This window comes from Trematomus bernacchii, unplaced genomic scaffold (genome assembly GCF_902827165.1).
Source record: "Trematomus bernacchii unplaced genomic scaffold, fTreBer1.1, whole genome shotgun sequence".
NCBI classification, from domain to species: Eukaryota; Metazoa; Chordata; class Actinopteri; order Perciformes; family Nototheniidae; genus Trematomus; species Trematomus bernacchii.
Window position 1 is genome coordinate 2,367,134 of NW_022987588.1, and position 21,859 is coordinate 2,388,992.

General features: G+C 41.0%; 1 protein-coding gene across 1 annotated transcript in view; it reads left to right on the forward strand.

Moving 5' to 3' along the window:
* LOC117481239 (obg-like ATPase 1) overlaps positions 1–21,176 on the forward strand; it is a 39,210-nt gene extending 18,034 nt beyond the window's left edge. The window contains 7 exon segments of the mRNA XM_034128851.1: positions 3,057–3,137; positions 3,467–3,514; positions 3,516–3,571; positions 14,160–14,294; positions 14,843–14,939; positions 18,593–18,715; positions 20,738–21,176. Of these exon segments, the coding sequence (XP_033984742.1) occupies positions 3,057–3,137; positions 3,467–3,514; positions 3,516–3,571; positions 14,160–14,294; positions 14,843–14,939; positions 18,593–18,715; positions 20,738–20,839 (642 nt within the window). The 3' untranslated portion in view covers positions 20,840–21,176.
* The last annotated feature ends 683 nt before the right edge of the window (positions 21,177–21,859 follow it).

The following is a 21,859-nucleotide window of genomic DNA, read 5'->3' on the forward strand; positions in this document are numbered from 1 at the left end:
AGAGGTGCAGGGCCAACTGCAGGGTAAGATCAGAAAAAAGATCACATCCTGGATCCAAATGTATGTGGAAGCGCACGCATTCAGATGGTGGTATTGTTAAGGTAATGAGGCTGTGCTGACAGTGTTAGCAATGATTTGGTTGTAAATGTCTCATGATGCACTTCTATCCTCGGAGCAGGATAGGATGGGCTAAACACGAGAGGGGATCTGGCCTTTCACTCGGAGCGGCATGCCCAATTTCAGGCCCCGGCACACCGAGGCTCTGACCACTCATTACACTAACGAGAGGGGCTTTTTCACCTGCTGCAGAGGCCCCGTGTCTGGTTGGTTCCCCTCAGACTAAACCCCCCCTTGCAGCCAACAGCACTTCCCCACACCCCTGTAGCCACACAGACAGGAGCCATTCAGGCTAGGCAGGTGGCCGCTTACGCACATAATTGCTAACAATTTTAGGCAATGAATAAAAATGATACATTACTTGTCAAAGGTTGTGCACACGTCGGCAAGTGAAATCTATAGAAAACCTCTTTAGACGGCAAAGAATGGTGCTTATCAAAGGCTGCAGCGAGCTCTTAGATGGGAGGGATTGTGTGATTGTCTCACAGGCTGCGTCTGGCGTTTGACACGCTCAGCTGTGCACAGACATACATACATGTTTATGTAAGCATCTATATGCAGAACATGTGGATGAAGAAAATGTACAGTATAAATGAAACAATAGTGTTTGTACTGTCTTCTGTAGAGCCACAGCATGTTAAGAAATAAATGGGAAATTCTAAGAAGATGGTGATTACTTTAAGACTCCTTAGATTTTTTTCTATTTACCAAGTAATCTGCAAGACCTTTGAAATAAGATCTAATTTCAGTTTCCCATAATCTACAGGTCTTTTTGTGGCCGGGATTTTCATGAGCAAGAACTGCTTTTAATCCAATTGTACTGAATTTACAATATTATGTTACCATTTCAATATCTGCGTATTGTCAGGATTTAATGCAAGAAAAACGTACATTCACATTTATAAAGCTGGATCAGTGGACATGTAGTTTACATGAATACTATGTTCACATTTATATAAGAGGAAGCAAAGTGAATACTATGAATTAAAAACAATTAAAAAAATATACAATTCTTATGTAATTATATTAAAACCATAAAAATATCCATGTTGCAAATCATAAAAATGAAGGTATTTAAAAGAGCTTTATTCAGAGACATTTAGGCAGTTTAATGAATTCCCTTTATATTTTTACTACTTAATAGTAACAATTTAACTTACCATATTTCTCTGAGAGGGAACTACTATTTATTTTAGTATCTAACTTTGCAGTACAGTATAATACTTTGTACACATTTTTGGGGAATTTGTATTTAATTCCTGCATAAAGAGCATGTGAGAAAAAAGACAACACACATTAGGGGATAAGTAATAATGTTTAATACTAAAACGTAAAAGGATACCAGCCAGCGATAGAATGGTGTTAAATCAATTGGCAAAATTAATAAAAAAATGTCTGTGAAGATTTGATAGGTTTGACTATTCATAACGTATTGCTGCCACACTCACTTGAAGATTTTCTGTTTATAAAAAGGGATTTTGTAAGAAAAAAAACAATCAAATCAGACATTTTGAATTTATTGTAAAATAGTATATTCTGGTTAAAATATGTTGTCTGGATAAAAAAGTGACAGAATATTTCATTGTGAGTTTCAGATGAATGTGTGTGCATGCAGCAGCACGGGGCTCATACGTATGCATTGTTATGAAGATTTAAATGCATTCTGCCTGTGCTGTGTTTACAAGAACATTGTTTCATTGCTTTTGTCCGTGTGAATCCTCAAAATCCCCCACCTTACAAAACAATAATAAGAAGCCGGCCCACCAGCGGCGTTTCATGGTGGCAGGCATATGTGTTTGACCCCTGTGGGACCTATATGCCTTTTATTAACACCTGCCTGTTAGAGCAGCGCTGCACGGCGGCTGCGAGCTGATGAGGGAAACCTGGAGCGGGTTCAGCCTGTGTCACTGGCCGTTTGCTGTTTCCATTTCACAGATGATTAATCTCTCTGTGAAGACTTGGGACGGCGCGGGCGGAGTGTATGCAGCTCTTCCTGCGCTCTCTCCCGCTGGCTGCACTCTGGCTGCCTGACTAAAAGGCCTTTAGAATTCCTGTGGAGAGAGATGTGCAGAGAGTGAATGCAGCTGGCTGGGGGTCAGTGTGTGGAGCTTTTTCTGCCATTGTGTAATTGAGGCTCTGGCAGGATTTTTTCCTCAGTTCTTTCAAAAGGGAGTATGATTGTGAAGTGCTGCAAGGGTTTGGGGAGGGAAAAGGAGGTAGAGGGAGTGTTGCAGGGGGTGGGGGAGTTTTTATATGAAGGGGGAGGTCAAGTTGACAGGAACAAAAAGAATGTGTTCCGCTAATTTCTTTGGGGCTGGATCAACAATAATAGGCTCAATTTCTTTATTACAAATTTTATAACTACCTCCCTCCCATTTTCCCACCCTTTTCCGCTTCCAGATCCTGTCAAGACCCAGACTTGCCTGTGGTCTCAGCCCACAAGTACTTGAGTAATGAATGTGGCATACATAGCTGGAAATGCTCAATATTTTCTCCAGAAGAAACAGTGAATAATTAGTTCTGTATCTCACTAGTGCTTATTCAGTATGACTGCGTTCTGCTAAGTGCCTGAGGAAGGACTAATAATTCACACCTAACTAACCAAGTTCCAATTAGTTCCCCGCTCTTTCCAATTTAGTCTTCTCTCTCTATCCTTTTCATTAAACAGTCCCGAAGGAATTTTGATGTTCAAAACTGTGACTCTAAGCGAGACACCCCAGAAGGCATTTTGTCATGATTTAAAGGAGGGAAGGGGGTCTGGTGCATGCCATCCCTGTCAGAGCCAGGCCACTGCCGCTTGAATGCGAGCACAGCCATTGTTCATTTTGGCATCAGGATGCCATGCATTTAGGAAATAATTACCCCATACCCTGCTGGGTTTATATTCTTTTTCATCTCCTTTAATGGCTTCTTGTTCATTCTCTTTTAACCCCAAACAGGACGTTATGTGCAAAATCAAGAGCTGGGTTATAAATGAAAAGAAACACGTCCGCTACTATCACGATTGGAACGACAAGGAGGTAAGCCTTTGATGTTGCAAATGTATTATTGTGATTTATCTTGATAATCTTTTCATCTGACCTAAAACAATACAACTGCTGTTTCCTCCTCTTTTCCCTCAAAATCAAAGCTAATATTATGCACAGTCTTTTGTTAATTTTATTTTGACATTACTTTTGTACAATCTAAGGACATCTGGCCGTGCTGATCATAATCTGGTCGCTCCCCACCGTGCCTATACACCAGACCCTGATTTGATTTGGCTTCACTTATCTCTGTCTGTTCTGTCCTCAAAGGCTGCTTTGGGAAGTTTGGATTCTCAGTACTTGTCCTGTCTGTCTCTGCACAGATCGAAGTGTTGAACAAATACTTGTTTTTGACATCCAAACCAATGATTTTAATGATTAATGATTAACCTCTCTGAGAAAGACTACATCAGGAGAAAGAACAAATGGTAAGTGCTTGGAAGAAAGGTGGGAGCCAACTCATTCCACTTATTAATCATCACCTAAGAGCTTTTCTGCACCTTATGTACGGATTGATTTCGAATAACTTTGATTGAATCTGCATTTCAGCTACAAGAAGTGTGTGCGCATGCGTCTGCATATTCATGTACTGGAGTGTGAGAAGTGTGTGTGTGAGTTAACCTCCCTGATCTACTGACTGCGGTCTCCTGCTGACAGAAAGGGTCATATCTGTGTGAGAGGATCTGCCTGGAGGTGGAACTAAGTGTGCCCTAACACAACATCCAACTCTGCAAACCCCAACCAGACACTGCACTTCATTAAGCGCAAACTAGCATATGGTCCCCATTTTCTTGCAAAATTTGACATATCATATGGAAGGCTTTAAATGACAACAACAAAAAAAAACATGTGTACATTCAAACCCCGACACGTAATTAATGTTGTGTGGAGAGAGCCAATAAATCACAAGGGTTATACTCTTTGAACATTTATCTCTGTATAACTGTTTTGGCACAAATATTTTCACAATATTCACATGTTGTTTTAAAAAGTATTACTTTTCAGCCACGAAACTCGCCTGGATTACAATGAAAACACAACAAGCTGATTACAAAAATGTTTTTAATGCTAACAGGGATTTCCTCCTTTTTCTCTTCAGATGCAACGCACTTTTAATACTAAACTTATTTTCTGTGTTTTAAGCTCTGTCCTCTCAACAACACTTTTATAGTAATGTTGTCTATTGGCCACAGTGAGAGCAGATCTTGAAGGCTGGTGTTAGACATCCATTATATCTGAAAGGGCTACTTTTCAACACTCTGGCCCATTTGTCAATAGCACCAACTTGTGGATTGTTATCGCACTTTTCCAATTGCCCTCTAGGCTTGTGGTGTCAGTTCTTACAAAAATTATTTCTAGTGTTTTGCTTGGCAGCGTTGTATTACAAGGGAAGTTGTTTACCTATGACTTTTGGTGAGAATGTGTCGACACGAAAGTATGAGTGTCAGACAGAAGGAGGGGGAAGAGAAGTCGTAAATCAAATGATTCATGGCATGTGGAACACCCGTCATCGGTAGAAAGAGGGTTTTTTTTTTCATGTTGCGTGTGTGTGTTTTAACTGTGTGAAACGCAATAAATCTTAGAGCGTTTTAAACAGCCAAACACTAGTGCTCAGGTGTCCTCAGGGCGCCACGATGAACAATGCCGACTTCAAAGTGTTGATGTTTGACAAGTGATGAGTCACTTCCCTTGTCCAGAGAGAAGCTCACACCTGTATGGAGATGATTACAGGTAGATCTAGCTGGCCCTAATTGTACAATAAATGCTGCTCTCAGCCCTAATGGCAGCTAGTCTGCAGCAGAGACGCCAGACTGCCATTTGGCTGTCGCCATGCTCCTGTGTTTTTCCACCAGCATAGTTGAGATGATGATACGGTTAAGGACTATTCAAAGCAAACAGCAAGACAAATTGCAATCTCAGCTTTAATGTGAGGAGGAAAAGAGGGTGAATCCTAGAATGAGACAAATAAGCCAATCTCATCTGTGTCTCTCAGGACATCCATTCAAGCCATTTCACAGGTTCCGTTTTTTTAAGTACTGTTTTATATTCCAGGTTTATTGTTCAGTGAATGCTGCCACTCAGGCTGTTGGCTTATGTTATTTATTTCAATACAACACACTTTATTTCCTGAGTTTAATGCAGGTGTATTCATTTATTTTATATAACAGACACTCAATTGCAGGTTGTAGACACACAAGTGATTATTGCGGTAGCTTTTGTCTCGTGGGAGATTACAGCAGTTTTATCAAACGGTTTGAGCCTCCAAAAACAGTCCATTGTTAGCCAAGATCATCCTGTTTGGAGTATGGGAACCACATACCAAGCTGCCCTTGTTTAGACAAGAATACACAGTATTAGCTTTAGCGAGCCATCATTAATGGAGGGATCAGACGAGGAGCAAGGCCTCCTTTCATCCCCAGGTTCTCTGCTGGAGACAGTACATCATTTACTGTTGAGAGGAGCACATGGCTCCAATCCTATACAGTGTATGTGTATGTGTATGAGAATGCGTTCATGTGCATGTTTGAAGTCTGTTTCAGAGGCGACTCCATGCTCATTTGGATGCTGGCGTAATTGCGGTGTGGAGATCAAAGGCTCGCTGGCCGAGTGATGTTCCCGAGGAGACTTTACCACACAGCCCTCTCCTCTGTGCAGAGGGGGCCGCCTGCTGCTCACCGCTCCCCTCTCCCCTCTAACCATGCACTGCCCCCTGCACATCCCCGCTCGTAAAAAATGATTAAGGCCGCATTTGTCATGTGTTTATGACTGAGAGGCATTGCGTGATAGAGAATGGCATCTACAAGAGTCTATCAAGAGCTTTCTCCTCTTTCCTCGGCGTCAGTGAGCTGCCTGGAAGACTTTTTGCTGTGCCACATGCCGTAGTTGGTGTGTTGGAGAGGGTCATTAGAGCACTGTTGATGATGTGGCGGTCTGCCCAGTGTTACTGTGTTTTCACTTGTCAGTTAAGTTATTGTTTGTTTTACAAGCTTGTGGCCTCGCCATCTTTATCAGTCTTTATTCATTTAAATAGCTTCGATATCAGATATGTATTCAATCCTCCTCAGAGAACTAAGCGCAGTCTTATTTTGCAATGGTAAAAAAAAAGCACAATGGAAAATACTCCAGGAAAGCTTCGATGTTTTTCTGTCTTTTTTCCTTCTTCTTTGGGACGATGTGCATTCAAGTAAATTGATGCCTCTTAAGTAGATGAGTTGACCTTTAAGGAAACCAGCAAGTGTGACCTGTCTGTGAGTGCCTCTGCCTGTGTTTCCTGGTGAGTGTAAGAACTGCAGGGTACCATTGCTCTGCTTTTATTAACTGTGTGTGTGTGTGTGTGTGTGTGTGTGTGTGTGTGTGTGTGTGTGTGTGTGTGTGTGTGTGTGTGTGTGTGTGTGTGTGTGTGTGTGTGTGTGTGTGTGTGTGTGTGTGTGTGTGTGTGTGTGTGTGTGTGTGTGTGTGTGTGTGTGTGTGTGTGTGTGTGTGTGTGAGGGTAGTAAGGGTATGCGCACGTGATTTGCTTCTAAATGTGTGTTACATTAGGTACCTCTGTCTTTATGTTTGGGAAACCACAACTGAACTCGCCACATACCACAGCTGCTCTTCCAAGCAGTCTTTTTAATCACGTTTCTTTTTTACCTGTAACATTAAATCCCCACGTGATATACGTCTGGAAAAATGAATTGCATATATGCCATTTCTAACTATAATGTTGAAAAGACAGCTCAGTTGACTTATGTTCAAACAGCACTTGTCTGGTTTGATTAAAGCAAAGGCCTCTTTCCGATATAGGGTGCCATTATTATTATATGTCGTAGCTGCTACATTGCACTGCTCATGCTCTTTCTGCATATCATGTATTTCTGTTTGCCATGTATATAAATGTTATGTTCATAAATGTTGTATGTGACGGGACTACGGATGGAAACTAGCTCAAAGCTAATTAAAAGCATTAAAAGCATTATTTTGTTTAAAATGTTCATTAATGTGCACTGTCCCGGTTCAAATAAACAATTAAATTAAATAAATAAATAAATGTAAAAAAAAAAAAAACTGTCAACACCTATTATAAATCGAAGGATATGGTTGGAGATATTCTATTATTTTTGTTATTGTCAACAAATGTAATGAATACAAATAAAGGTCCATCTTATCTTAATAATAATCTTAGTATCCAACCACAGTTAAAGAAAGAGAAGAAATCGTTTTGTCCTGAGTCTGATAGTTGGCCTGGAGCAGGAGCTTTGACAATTAAAGGAAAGGAAGCTCTGACAGGAGTGACAGCATGTTAGAGCTCATATTTCCTCACAAGCCTTATCCTAACAGATCATGTGGTAAATGCATTCTTCATTGGCTCAGCTTAAGAGTTGTCTTGTATTTGGTTATATGCAATTTTTGGTAGTAAAGAAACTGAGCAATAAGTTAAGTTCAAAATTCAGAGACTGAAAAACTGAGATGAGGGGAGACTATGATTCACTGAAAGCCACTCCATGAAAGCACTCACTGCAGCCCACTTCAGCTCCTCCAAACCATAATTCCCATAAACACAACTGAAACTTTATTGAGTGCAAAACCACTGGCTCCATCCAAGTTTTTAGGAGCTACTATCTGAGGAGTTAGAGTTCCCTTTTCAAAGCCACAAGGGAGATATACGATCCCTTGCTCCTTTATTTTGTGCACAGCCGTCCACTCTCTCCTCATTCAGTGTGGGAAACACTTTCCCATGGTGAGATGTGTCCCCTGCCCACAGTCAGTCCTAATGGATGCCTTTAGCTAGCTTTCAATGAGAGAAAACAACAGGAGAGGCTGTGTTGTAAAACTGAAACAGATGGTACTAATAGAGTCCTGTCGGTCCAGTTAGCCTGGTTATTGACTGTCCCTAGTCCAGGTAATGAAAGGACACTGCTGACATGTCACATGTCACCCCGTTGTCTTTGTTGTGTCTTGGTGGTGAACACACAGTGCTGTGGTTGTACCTAATGAGACAGACTCTAAACTTGAGAACAAAAGAGACCAGGGAAGCTATTGCTGTTTCTCACAGTTCATAATATATGTAGGCACCTCTGTCGAAGCACAACATGCTTGCTTTGCTTTCTTCTGAAGGCGCCCTGGGAATAGTTCCCCTGCAAAGCCAAACTTTGGCATTGCAAACATAAAAAGAAATGTCTGCTAGTTTTCAAGTCTGTCTAATGATAGCTTTGGCTTTTCGAGCTGTGCTTTTTATTATCTTAGCGATAAGGTTAAGCCCGAACACACATGCCGCAGTGAGTTGCCTGCAGCTTTGGCAGCTCTAATGAGACAAATAAATGAATTTAGTGTTGCCACATACAGCTCCTAAACGCTTATTATCAGGATTATTGTTGAACTGTTATGAATAAGAGAGGGAAAAAGAAGATGCATGGATTGGAAGGGGACATGATTGGCTGATGTTACATATGTCCTTGATTACCTTCCTTCTGCTTTTATTCTAATAAGTGGCATTCTTTGTACTCCCTAGGACAGCTAGACAGTCTGACACACGATGAGAATAAATATTGCATGTGGTAGACATTAAGCTGTCATCCTGGAGGAAAAAAAAGAAGAGATGGAGAAATCCGTGTGGTGTTCTTCGGCGCTACACTTTGCCTGCTCTTGTCACAATTGTCACATCTTGATGACTCCCCCCACTCTACCCCAGCCCCCTTATTTTCTCTCGCCCAGTCAACTGCCTTGAATGACAGCATGGATACCCCATATAGAGAATTATTTTGGGTGATGTATAATGTGCCATAGCTTTGATAATGTCTCCTCAACAACCATCGTAAAGACAAAATTGGGAAACATGTTTTTAGGGGTTTTATCTATCACGTGCAAACATTTAAAGTCCCAAGATGTGTCTTTAAAACATTTAATGGGTGCAGTTATCAAAGAAAAAAGTTGTTCAAAAAAGCTTGTTACCAGCATGCCCTCGAGGTTTGTTTCAGATATGATGTGCGATGATGCTCTTAATTAAAGCTGCTCCCATTGTGCCTGCGCTGAGTTCTGTTTCCTCCAGCCTGTGATTGCTTTGAAGGCTGAAAGAAGTTCACAATATTGGAGATAGTATGTGTGTGTGCGCGTTTGTGTGTGTGTGTGTGTGTGTGTGCGTTTGTGTGTGTGTGTGTGTCAGATCTCCTTCCTTCTCAGAGACTGATGTGCAATGCCTTTTTCCATCCGGCCATGGCCACAGGGAGCAGAGAGCGTCTGCACTCTTGTCGCTCAGAAGCCCACCACTGGGAGGATGAAAAGCTTCCCACAGAGCCCCTGACTTCCCAGCCTCAAAAGCCACCATGAGCTCATACCTCTCATATCTGTCTCCCTTCACAGAGGAAGGGAAGAGGAGGGGGTTTGTATGTGCAGTGTGCCGCAGCATCCTAACCCTCTGGGATGCTGTTCCCTGCAAACTGGGACCAGCATAACACAGTCCCCAGGTTTATTACTGGATGAGTCTGAACCTGGCGTGTAAGCCGGCAGCTGGCAAGATTTGGGAAGGTGCTCTGTAATATGTTGGTATTTGACCTGTGTGCTGAGGTGCCATTACGGTAACACCTGGATTCAAGGCTTTTATTGTCATTTGTACATATAGCTACAGTGTAGATATGTCAATGGACATCTTAGGTCACAGGCTCCTCAAACAGTGCAACACAATAAAACTGATAAAATAGTGCAAGTAAATACAAGTAAAATAGAATAGAAATAGCGCAAGGAGAGTCTATATACCAGAAATTGGAATATGATATATTAGATAAATAATTTGTAAGTTGCAAACAGATGAGTGTTATAGATGTTCTTTCAAAAGTTCAGGTGTTTAACAGTCTTATGGCCTGTGGAATGTCCCTGAGTGTGGTGGTGCGAGACGGCAGCAGACAGAACAGTTTGTTGCTGGGATGATGGGGGTCTTTTGTAACCTGGCCAGTATTCCCAAGTTATTTAGGACCGCCTGCCCGATCCCCTTCCCCGGGTGTGTCACTGATGAAGCTGTAATGGATGCAGGTAGTGGATTACTCTTCAGGTGTGTCAGCATTCAATTGCATCTGAAAGGAGCACTCAAACTGGAGATGATGGCCCACCTTTTACAGGCTTAACTCCTAATAAAGCCAACTTGTATGAATGCATGTCAGACGCAGGCCCAGGTTATTGTCTCAGGTAGCTGCCCCTGTACTTTAGAAACTCCCATTGTTTTCTCCTCCTGAGCCATTTAAGCAGATCAAAGCTCTGACAAAGCCCAGGGAAGCCCCGGGCGTGCGGAAACACAGGAATTATCCCCCCCTCAGGATTCCCACACAAAAAGACAAATAGACTAGCCCCAGAGGGTGGCCCCCTGTGGGACGTCCCCATTCACAGGCAGCCTGTTGTGGAAGCACCAATTGTTGTTTTTTTCTTCTCTCATTTCACAATATATTGTGCTTTAAATTGGATGCATTGTAAATACAGCAGGCATCAAATCTAAAGCTTAGAACAAATAACACAACATGTTTTTTGGTATAGATAAACAGGTATTCACTCATACTGCTTGTTTTTATCAGTTAACAACATAAACCAAAATATTATAATAATTGCATATCATGTTTTAGATTTGTAAGAGTTTGATAATGGAACTATTTTTCCTCCTTGAACCGAGAGCAGCGGGAGAAGCACAAACATGGCTTGTTCCTTAGCTTTGTTTGAGCCTTCAAGCTGGTGAATGATTAGCAGAAATAATGTCCCTGTCACCCTTAATCACATTAAAACGTGGTTAACATTTAATTTTTCCCACTTGATATGCAAAAATTTCCACTTGATTTGCAGCAAAGGCCATTGGAATTCCATTATAAAAAGAATAAAAATTTCAGGCATCATTTGTTCAGAGAGGGATATCAGGACCAGAAAGTGCTGAATCTTTCTATTAACTGAGCAGTGAGAGATGGCACTCCGTGCTGGGACATAATGGAGACTGACAAGACACAGACCCTCACACACACTCACACACACACACACACACACACACACACACACACACACACGGACAGACACACGGACACACACACACGGACACACACACACGGACAGACACACGGACAGACACACACACACACACACACACACACACACACACACACACACACACACACACACACACACACACACACACACACACACACGGACAGACACAATCTCGGTCACTGGATTTTTGTGTGTAGCTCAGACTTTTACAACAAATATTTTACAAGAACAAATATTGTATCTTTTTCTATTTCTATAGGATATTTTACATTTTCCCTTAAATTATTTTGATCTTTCTTAAGCAGAAATGTAAGTTGTACATATTTTAGATTATGCTATACTTTACATACCTGCCTGCACTGTATATTACGGCTATATTGTTGATAAGCAAACGTTTGTTCACGGCCTACCAAGGTTGTGTTCATCAATATAGTCTTCTTTCTGAGGTGTGTTGATTCTCTTTTGTAGTTGCAGTATGTAATTTGATTGGTTGATTATGTTTTGGTCTTTTTCGTATTACTTTAAAGTCTTTGTTTCCTCATTTGTATTGTTTGTTAGGACCCCTCTAAAGTCACATGGTTTATCTCAAAGAGTTTATCCTCATGAATAAACTTGTTCAACAACAAAAATAAATAATGTCAGCATTTCAAACATGTTCTTGAGGAGATACTGAAACGATGCCGCTGAGCAAGAGCAAAGAGTCCTTGATGTATAGAAAAGATGCTTCTCCTCAACACCTTGATTTCTCTGAGATACAGATTTACATGGAGACCTTTATGACTCAGAACTTCATGGAGACTGAAAGATGAAAAAAAATCTGCAGCATGTTTTACATAAACATTTCCCCAATTTACAATTCCTCGTACAATTTCACACAAATAATTGGAAAGGACATAAATACAAATTGCAAAGTGGCATGGGCAGACAGCGGGGAAGTTGACAGAATCTGTTTTGGGAGCCGTGTTGACGGAGCATCAAAGCTCTTAATTGACAGTGCTTTGTTTCTGGAGTTGAGGGAAGGGGGAGTTTCGTGTTCCTGTGGCAAGGTGTTTGTCTGGTCCTGTGTCACTCAGTGCAAGGACCCAGAGGCCCCCATGCTCATTTGCAGCTCACGTTCTCCGTCTCGGCATCACATTATTAAAATCATCCCTCAGCCTTCTACCGAGAGCCTCTTTGTTACTTGGCTGGCTTGGCTCAGCTCTGTCAAGTCTTCACCAATTACAGTCTCAGGTACAATGGTCTATTCAAAGGATCACAGCCCTTGACTGGTGTGGAGAGAGTGATTTGTGAATCATTATTCAGCCGCCTGTAGAGTACGCAATACCTGAGGAATGCAAATAACGTGCCACCAAATAGACAGCTGTGCGCCTAAAAGTGACAAACTACTGCTGTTATTATCTCAGATTGGATTTTTCCCCCTCTTGGAGCGTCCGCCATCTCCTGTCTTCAGCTTTTTTGGGCTTTGACTGTGTTTTATTTTTCTGTCCTTTATTGGGGAGACATTGGTCGACTACCTCATTGCGGTGGCAGTCAAACGTCAGCTCCACACCGAACAGAAAGGGAAATATTAGGTTACGGCTCTTAATAGATGTGCATCCGAACAGACAAAGTGGCATATGAGGCATTTCAAAATGTACCCTGTAGTGTTATCTTATCTTGTTGGGAAAAACATCCAATCAAAACAAAACTGTGCTCTCCCTGCGCCCGTTACCCTGTCATATATTGTATATTGATAATCATTATGTGGCAGCAGTGATATGGTGTAGGTGATAAAGCGGTGACATTGTTATTGGAATAGATGTGGTATTGAGGTGGTCGGGTTCCTCCCAGTCTTTGATTCTTATGGGCTTTAAACAGGAAACTAGGATTACAGATAATGACAGGGACCCCTTTAGAATCAATCCAGCCTAGGAGCTGTGTCGGGGCCGCCGTGTGAAAATGGATTTGTGTGATGCTGTTCTTTGAGACCTGTACAATCCCAGCCCGAGAGCTGGTGGGGCTAATCTCATAATTGCCCTAACCCCCTTGTATTGTTCTGACTGAGAGTTACCATTAAGTGTGAGGATATCTTTGTCATGCAATGTCAGGTGTCCCGCTGGACTGGGAGACAAAAAGAGAGAAAAACGTCAGGTGGTAAAGAGAACGACAAAGACATTTATGAGTAAGGAGACACTTTGCGGTTAGTTTGTCTACTCCTTCTTTGCTCTACGGTACAAGGTCAGTTGGGGTCTATTTGGCAAATTTAGTAAACGCTTTGTGGTGTTTTGAAGTAAATACTCTCCTACACAGTCCTTGTAGGTACTTGTACTTGAGAATTTCAATTTGTTGCTAGTTTATGTGTCTACTTTATACGTTTCATAAGGAAATGTTGGCCTTTTTACTCCACTACATGTATTTACTATTTACAGTTACTCTATTGTTATTTTCCATATTTGATCAGCCTCTAAAACATGATGCAATGTCCTTTTATAAGTACTTTGAATTTATAATAAAGTGCTTTACATCATATCCATTAAACGCCAGTGCATTAAGAATATTCCAACCCGTTTTCAAAACAAATCAACTTTGCACAGTTTTCTTAATATTTCCAGTGCAGCAATTGGCCTAACGGTCTCTTATATCGAGATGTAAATCTTTTTTTCTAAAAGGTTGATTTGAATATAAAACATTGATTTGTTTTATGTATTTACTGCACTAGAAGGGTCCATCTACCATTACTTGTGATTCATTTAGTATATTTTGCCTTTACCTTTAGGAGTTTGAATGCAGGACTTGTATAGGAGTACTTTTTTACTGCCATTGTTCCTCTTTAAATCTGTGGATCTATGCTTTTTAGTGTGAGCACATGCCAAGTCAAGATGTTTACTTGGAAAGAAGTCAATCTCTGAAAAATAATACCACCTTTGAAGTGCAGTCGCCAGAAAACACTCAGCTGCTCTCATGAATATGCATACACCAGCAGATAACAAACATTTTGTTGTGAATCAAGTCCTTTTGTGGCTGCTGATTTTTACCCAGGTTGGTGAAAATCAAGGAATGGGTGGACGGCCATGACCCCGGACCCTTGGTCATCCCCTTCAGCGGCAGCCTGGAGAGCCAGCTCCAGGACCAAGAGGAGCAGCAGAAGCACTGCACCGAGCACAAGACGCAGAGGTTAATTAGCATTCAGTCTCCCCACACTTTATTATCAGCTGTGTCCTCCATGCACTCCTTTAATTGCATGTGCTGATAGAATAATAAATGGCAGAGTAATTACCATTATAAAGCAAAGGATCCCTCTTCTTACTGAACAACTCAGTCAAAGGGTTTTCCTCTAAATTAAGTTTTTAACTGTCATCTGTCATCTGTAGGTATAATTATAACTTGGCCATTTTAGGTTTATTGTTCTCGTGTGAAAACCTCTATGGAGAGAAAAATTGTGACAGCAGATGTTTTTTTTTCTCTTGGTGCAGAGCAAGGCGCCGGGTTGAATTCTTAAAAATGCTAAATGAGTCTACAAGCTTTCTAATTAATCAAAGAAACCATTGGAGAGTTGAATGTCTTATGAGAGACGAAGTGACCCATCTTATTCACTTAATGAGTTTATACTGGAATGAATGGGGCATTGCCACTGAAGTGAACTTTGTCTAGGCATCAGTGGCAATAAATAATACTTACACAGTTCAGACCCCTCGATTTAAACTGACATTTCTCTCCACCAGTGCCCTGAGCAGGATCATCAAGGCAGGCTACGCAGCCCTGCTGCTGAAGTACTTCTTCACCACTGGACCAGATGAGGTCCGTGCATGGACCGTTCGGGTAAGAGCAGGCTGCCTGCTGTGCACACACATATGAGTGTGTGTACCAGATACACGCGCACATACACACAAACCAATACACACTGTGTCCCACGTTCCACCCTGCTGGCACCCTCACTGATATCACACACTTTCAACTTTGTCATGGTTGTGCTTTAGCTAGTCATTACAGGCCAAGGATAACTTCAATTACTGGTGAGCTGCTGAACAGTGAAAGTGGGGGCTACATTGATTGAGGAGGGCAACAATTGATTTTGCCCATTACGTCCATGAGAATGTTTCCATCCTGTGCAGATCTGCCTGCCCTCCTCCTGCCGCTGGAGATAAGGAGCCTGTGCATTGTGCCTGCCTAATCTGTGTGACGGAGGTTGTCTGTGCCAAAATTGATGTCGCTTTTCATCCGACTGTTTGTGGGCCTTGCAGGGGGCTCCTCCTCCCTGTGTGTCTCAGTTTACTGAGCCCGGCCTGCCAAGAGCTTTGTGCAATGGGATCGCAGGATTTACATCAATACAGATGTTGGCTTTGCGTGCTGGTATTGTGTAAAAAAAAAAGAGAGAATCTTGAGTAAATATAAGCATTGAGTGCAGATATAAAAAGGAATTTGCCTGTGGTTCCAAGTTCACGAAGGTGCTTCAAAGTGAATCATCCATTTTTAAAGAAACTTAAAAAATATTTGGTTTGCATTATTCCACCCCATAAGATTTTCAAATAAAACTTTTAATTAAAAATAAAAGCATTGCAGTTTTCCGCGATATTATTATTCAAATAACTTGTAAGCGCAGATCTGTAAGGCTTTGTTCCCTGAATGTAAAATAGTTTAATCATCTAAATATTCTCCTTGATTTTGTGTTTTTGTTGAATAGGCTGCTAAAAATCTGTTATGACACTAGATAACAGGATATTTCAGTTTATATTCAATGGAAAAAATCTTGCTCAATGAAGAAAATCCACAATTTCATCAAATCAAAATCAGTGAAATATGTAATTATCTCGCTTCTAAAAAGATTTAATGTTCTAAACATGGCATTTTTAGTTTAGCTATGGTAGTTAACTAAGAAATAAATAACATTAGGATTGAAATAGTGTCCAGGCACTGATCTTGTGTGTGGTCAACAATTGTGTATAACGGAACTTTAAAGACTAGCTGCAAAATGATCTGTGAGTCTGAACACCTACATTATTTTTGTTTGTCACAAAAAAAAGCTCAAGGCAAACATTTTATTTTTTCCCTATAAATCCCTTTTCCATGTGGGATGTACAGCTCGACCAGTTAACTCATAGGAGGACATTTCCAGTCTTATGTTGTAATTTTAAATAAATAAAGAAGCCAAATGTGCCCCAAGTCCAGGTTTAGATTCACAATATGAACTAATGATACAGAAATCCATCCTAACATCTTGCTATCATATTGTTATGCTTACAAAAACAAAATACAGACTCTGTGACGCATACTGTGTATTATTTAATTTTTCTTATTAGAAAATGAGAAAAGGTGACCTGGGGATAAAATGCAAAAAGCCCCTCCCTGTCAGTAAGGAACACAGGAAATCGTAGTAAAATATAAGCTTTGGATCGCTTGCCAACAGGATGCCACATGCTGATACTACATTTATCCGGGAAATGCAAATGTTATTACTATGCAGAAAATGAACGACCACAATAATTACCTATATGTTTTGCTATTGACTAAATCAAACAATGTAACTAAATGACACCTTGAACTAGAAAAATATAATTATTATTTATTTTGATAGTAAATGTATTGTTGCTAATCATGAGACATGTCCACACAAGTCTGTAAACAGTCTCTCTGTACATGCCAGAGGGAAAGGTGAGCTCACTTCCCTTTTTTTTTTTTACACAGGACACATTACATTTTAGTGCGATGACATCACTGGGTTTAGACGCACACTCGTCTCAGCATGACTGATGTCCTCACTATATACAAAAAAATCTTGAAACACTTTAAAGGCATCCTCAAAAACACGCTTGTCCTCGTCGACATAAATGATTACAGCCAGCCTTGATTGTGTGTGAGGGGCATTTAGTCAGGTAAGCATCAGTGAGTAACTATATTAAGCCAATACATCTTGCATTGTAAAAACTACACTTAGTAATGTCGTGTTCCTAAATCCTTTACCATGCTTTATTAGGCAGCCTCGAGGTGACCATTATCTATCAGCCTGCTCTGCATAGCTCTTAACTAGGACAATGTGGATCTCTTGTAGTGCTCCATATGAAAAAAATCCCTCCCTTAATCTATTTTTCTCCAGATAGACAAACCTTGATACTGATTAATGGAAGTTAAACTCACAAGCACTCCGTCAATGAGATTGCAAAGAGATGGTAATGTATTAGAGTCATTAAATACGCATCATTCTTTTGGCATGAAATATGTTGACCCCAACCTGATTATATACATAATTAAAACTGCTCAACAGTTCCTGAGCACGGAGCTGCGGAGCGAGCAGGTCGACAGGCAGGAGTCATAATGATACACAGCAGCCACGTCACTTATACGGGTCATTTGTCATTTCTGCCCTGCATTATTCCAGTGCATATAAATTGCACATTTTATCAGTCACTAGTTGTGTCTTAAATTCTTTAAAAGAGGATTTAAGGTACAAACAATTTATAAAGCTGTTTAATTGTGTTTGTAAATTGGCATCTGAAATAACTTTAAGGGCAGCTCCAAATGTATGTATTGAGAATACAATTTAAATAACTTAAAACAGCTTCACAGCAGCCCTGAATCTACAGTATTTACATTTAATTGAATGTACGAAATGAGTTTGAATTACCGGTACCACTTTACAATAAGACTACCCTTATAAAGGATTCATAAAGGGTTTATAATTAGGTTATGAATTAGGTTGTAAACACTTTATTAATCATTAAGAACCATTTGTAAACCAGTTCTATACATCAACACAGGCTCACTATTTGGCAAGATGACTAAGCCTTATATTGGCTACTTAGCGAGAATCAACTCAGTGAACAACAGACACCAAGGATGCTGGCTGATGAAGAAGATGAAGTAAGCTAGGTAGCCAATATAAGGCTTAGCAGTACAGATAAATGTGGGGTCACTATTTGGCAAGCAACCGGTCACAGTTGCCCTGTTTATCTCATGTCTTATAAAAGCTTATTAATGACTTATAAAGTGTTCACAACCTAATTAATAAATGAATTACAAACTATTCGTAAACCCTTTATAAGGGTAGTCTTATTGTAAAGTGGTACCGAATTACCTAACTCAAACCAAAATAGTAAGGCCTAATGCAGTGAGGCCTGTACCACCCTGGCCTCTCACTGCAACACTGGGTCTTCTTGCTGTCATGACCGGAGAGTCGAGCAGAGACCCACAATGAGGCGAGATTGCTTGGACAGAAATCAATACCAACATGGAATGGGAATCAGAAGGCATTGATAGCAGTGCTGGGTCCTTATCAGTGTCCATGCTGCCCCAGCAAGGCACAGCAGAGTGGAAAGCTATCCAGAAATCAGGACTGAGGCAAGAATACCCCCGACTGAAAACACCCCCGAGTGATGCTCACAGCGCTATCACCCTATCAAACACAATGTCGCTCGCATGCTGTAATCCATCTTCTCCAAAACAATTCATTTGTCCTCTCTTTTCCTTCCTCGTGACAGAAAGGAACTAAGGCTCCACAGGCTGCGGGGAAGATCCACACAGACTTTGAGAAGGGCTTCATTATGGCGGAAGTAATGAAATTCCAGGATTTTAAAGAGGAAGGCAGTGAGAACGCTGTCAAGGTGAGCAGTCAGGGTGCCAGAGGAGATGAGGGGAAGTCTCCTGTGATCAGTGGAGCTGACAGTCAGCACACAGCTCCAACTGCAAACTGCTCTTCACCTTTACTCAGGGGAAGAAATTACTGCACACACTCCAGCACCACTCCTGACAAGCCAACTGATTCTGGCTCTAAACACTGCCATTCTGCTCCAGCTGTGCATATCTTTATCACAATGTGTCTTAACTGGCTGATGGCAGCTCTTGCTCGTGGCTCAGCACCGTCTCTTGGAGGTGGCACTTCGTTACCTCACCAGGCATTTATCAGATCTATAGAGTGCGCTGTTAGCTTAGAGCTCTCTGTTGCCAAATCCCCAAGCCACTGTAGTAGGCATGTGACAGTGATAGAAAGCGGCAAGTTAAATAAAGTGTGAAATTCCTCAAATAAGGACTGTTTCATGGGTGGGTGGTGCAGAAATGTGCCTCGCATATCTTATTTTATGATGGCCTGTGTTTGTTTTTGACCTTTTAACTGGGCTGTGGGTTGTTCATGTGCACGCTCCTGTCAAATGTAATAAGGGATTTCATGGTGAATTTGTAAAGACAATAACTGGGCAGCAGGTACTTTGCAAAATGCCTCAAAATGCGTCTCCCTCCTTTAATAAGTGTTGTTTTGAGGCTTGGCATTAATTTAGTTTCATTTTGGAAAACTGTAATTTGGTAATTGAAGGTACAGAGTTAATAATCCGTTAATCATCGCTGTTGGAAGCCTTTCATATCAAAGATGCTCTTTTTTATGTTTAATTTCTGTAAAAACACATTAAGAAAATGAATTCTCAGTTGATTCAATGAAAGCAGAAGGGACTTAAACCGACTATGTGTGACATTTGTGAGCGACAGCAGTGAGCCATGCTGTTAAAATCCCACTATCACCACCATCGACTCCATGTGCCCACTTACAGACTCAACTAATGTAATTATAGTGACACACAGGGAAGTGCGGCGCGGACCAGTGTGGAAACGGGGCACTATGAAAACATTTAAATCTCCTTGCTATTCAAGCCCTTTTTAATAAGTATTTAGAATTTAATGCAGCGGCAGTGTATTGTCCACACCCATCATAAGCCGCAAACAGAGGGCGAAGCGAGTGGGTCTCTGGGGACTTCCACCATTGTTATCCGAGGTTCAGATCTGAGTGTCAGGCCCTTACTGCATGCTCTCTTACTAATCCCTTTCTGGGCCTCATAAGAACATGGAGCGGTTCTTACTGTGGCATTAAAGTCTGTGCTATTTAATGCCAGTTGTGGGAATAGGCTGTCTGAATAGGGCCAGTGTACGGGGATATCACATTATTAGTAATCATATCTGCTTAAGCCAAGCTTGCTGCTCCAGATGGCTGCTTTCAAGTGCAAATGAACCAGTTAGACGTGTCTGGTTTAATACATACTCAGGAATCACAAATAGCCATTGATTTTTTCCCCTGTCTCTCTCTCCATGCAGTGTTTCTGGTGGTATTGAGCCTGGATTAAATGGTCTCCTGAGCCTTTAAAGGGACATTGATTCTTCTAATTAATTGTGCGCCGTGCAGAACCAGAATGCATAAACCTGTCTGTATTAGCACTTCAAGTCAATTATTTTTGAGTTTGCCGGGAAGGAGAACAAACACTTACTGTATACAAAAGAAATGTTAGAACTTATTCTGTTTCCTTGAGAAGTTTGATAGTGCTGTAATCAAAGACTTATTAACATTTTGTGCTTGTGCACATGAAACTGAAATGGGCAGAAGAGATGATTATTCACTCAGTGGGAATTCAGGCCCCCCTTGAACAAAACATGGTTGTGTGTGTGTTTTGTGTGTGGGGGTGTGTGTGTGTGTGTGTGTGTGTGTGTGTGTCTTTAACAGAAAAGGGGGGATGAGATTTGCGAATTAATTGGAGTAAAGTTATTTAATGTGATACATTAGATTGGATACTAATTTGTAACTATTACAATGTACACTGTTATTATGCGCTTTATTGTTAATTGTATTTGTATTTCTTATTTTGCAGGCGGCAGGGAAATACAGACAACAGGGAAGAAACTACGTCGTTGAAGATGGAGACATCATCTTTTTCAAGTTTAACACACCGAATGCACAAAAGAAGAAGTGACACGAAAAGAATATATTTGTTTACATAACTGGCAGTGCTTGTTACCCCTTTTTTTCTTCCCTTGGCCTGATACCCACTGCCACACACTCACGTTCTGTAGGATCAAATCCCCTCTGATCCAAAGCACAGGTTCAGTAAACTCTGACAGCTTTGCTATTTAAGATCAGGATCGGCCCCCACTCCAAATTGTAGCAGAATTTGAAGGAGCATATTACTCTCCAGATACCTCATTAATCTCCATCACGGGTGCCAGCACTGACACAGCTGACAGCGGGGACAATGCCACCTGCTCTTCTCCCCCTGCTGCAGATAATGCATGTTTTACAGTAGCCCAGATGTCTACACTCAATAAAACATTTGACAAAACCAGTCTGTGTGTGTTTTGGGATGTCTGTATTGAGTGGGAAGCTGCATGGGGATGGTGATAGCGGTCCTGCCGACCACTGATTAGAGAATTAAAAGACACAGCTGACATTGACTGTAGCAGAGAGGGGACAATTATAATTAAATCTGTTAAGTGATGCTGATTTGAGAAGGGCACATGCAGGATGCAGGTGTTTCGGCCAAAAGAACCGGTCAGTATAAATGATTATTTGCAGAGTGATTAAGTTAACCTTTCATTTATTTCATTTATCATTGATGAATAGATGTGTCCTCTATTCACTGTCCCTGCAGTACTCTGTTACAATCTTTTGTTATGTTTATAGTTTCTTTCTCCTGTCCTGAACAATCAAGGTAAATACACACCTACAAATAAATGGAAGAAATATTCATTCAAACCGAATTTTCACAAAAACGTCTACATTTTATAATATTCTGTATAGTATGAAAATAGAGGTTGACACAATCCACAACCAGAAAATGATTCCTGTTGTCTGAAGTAGTGTTTTTCTCGCCCCTATACTTTGTGTGTAAGTGTTTGTGGAGCGTTTATGCTGATGGAATTGTATGGCTGCAGCCGCAGTGCTCCAAAGTAAGATTGTATTCTCCGTGGGAGTCCGAACAAAGAGCTCTAGATCA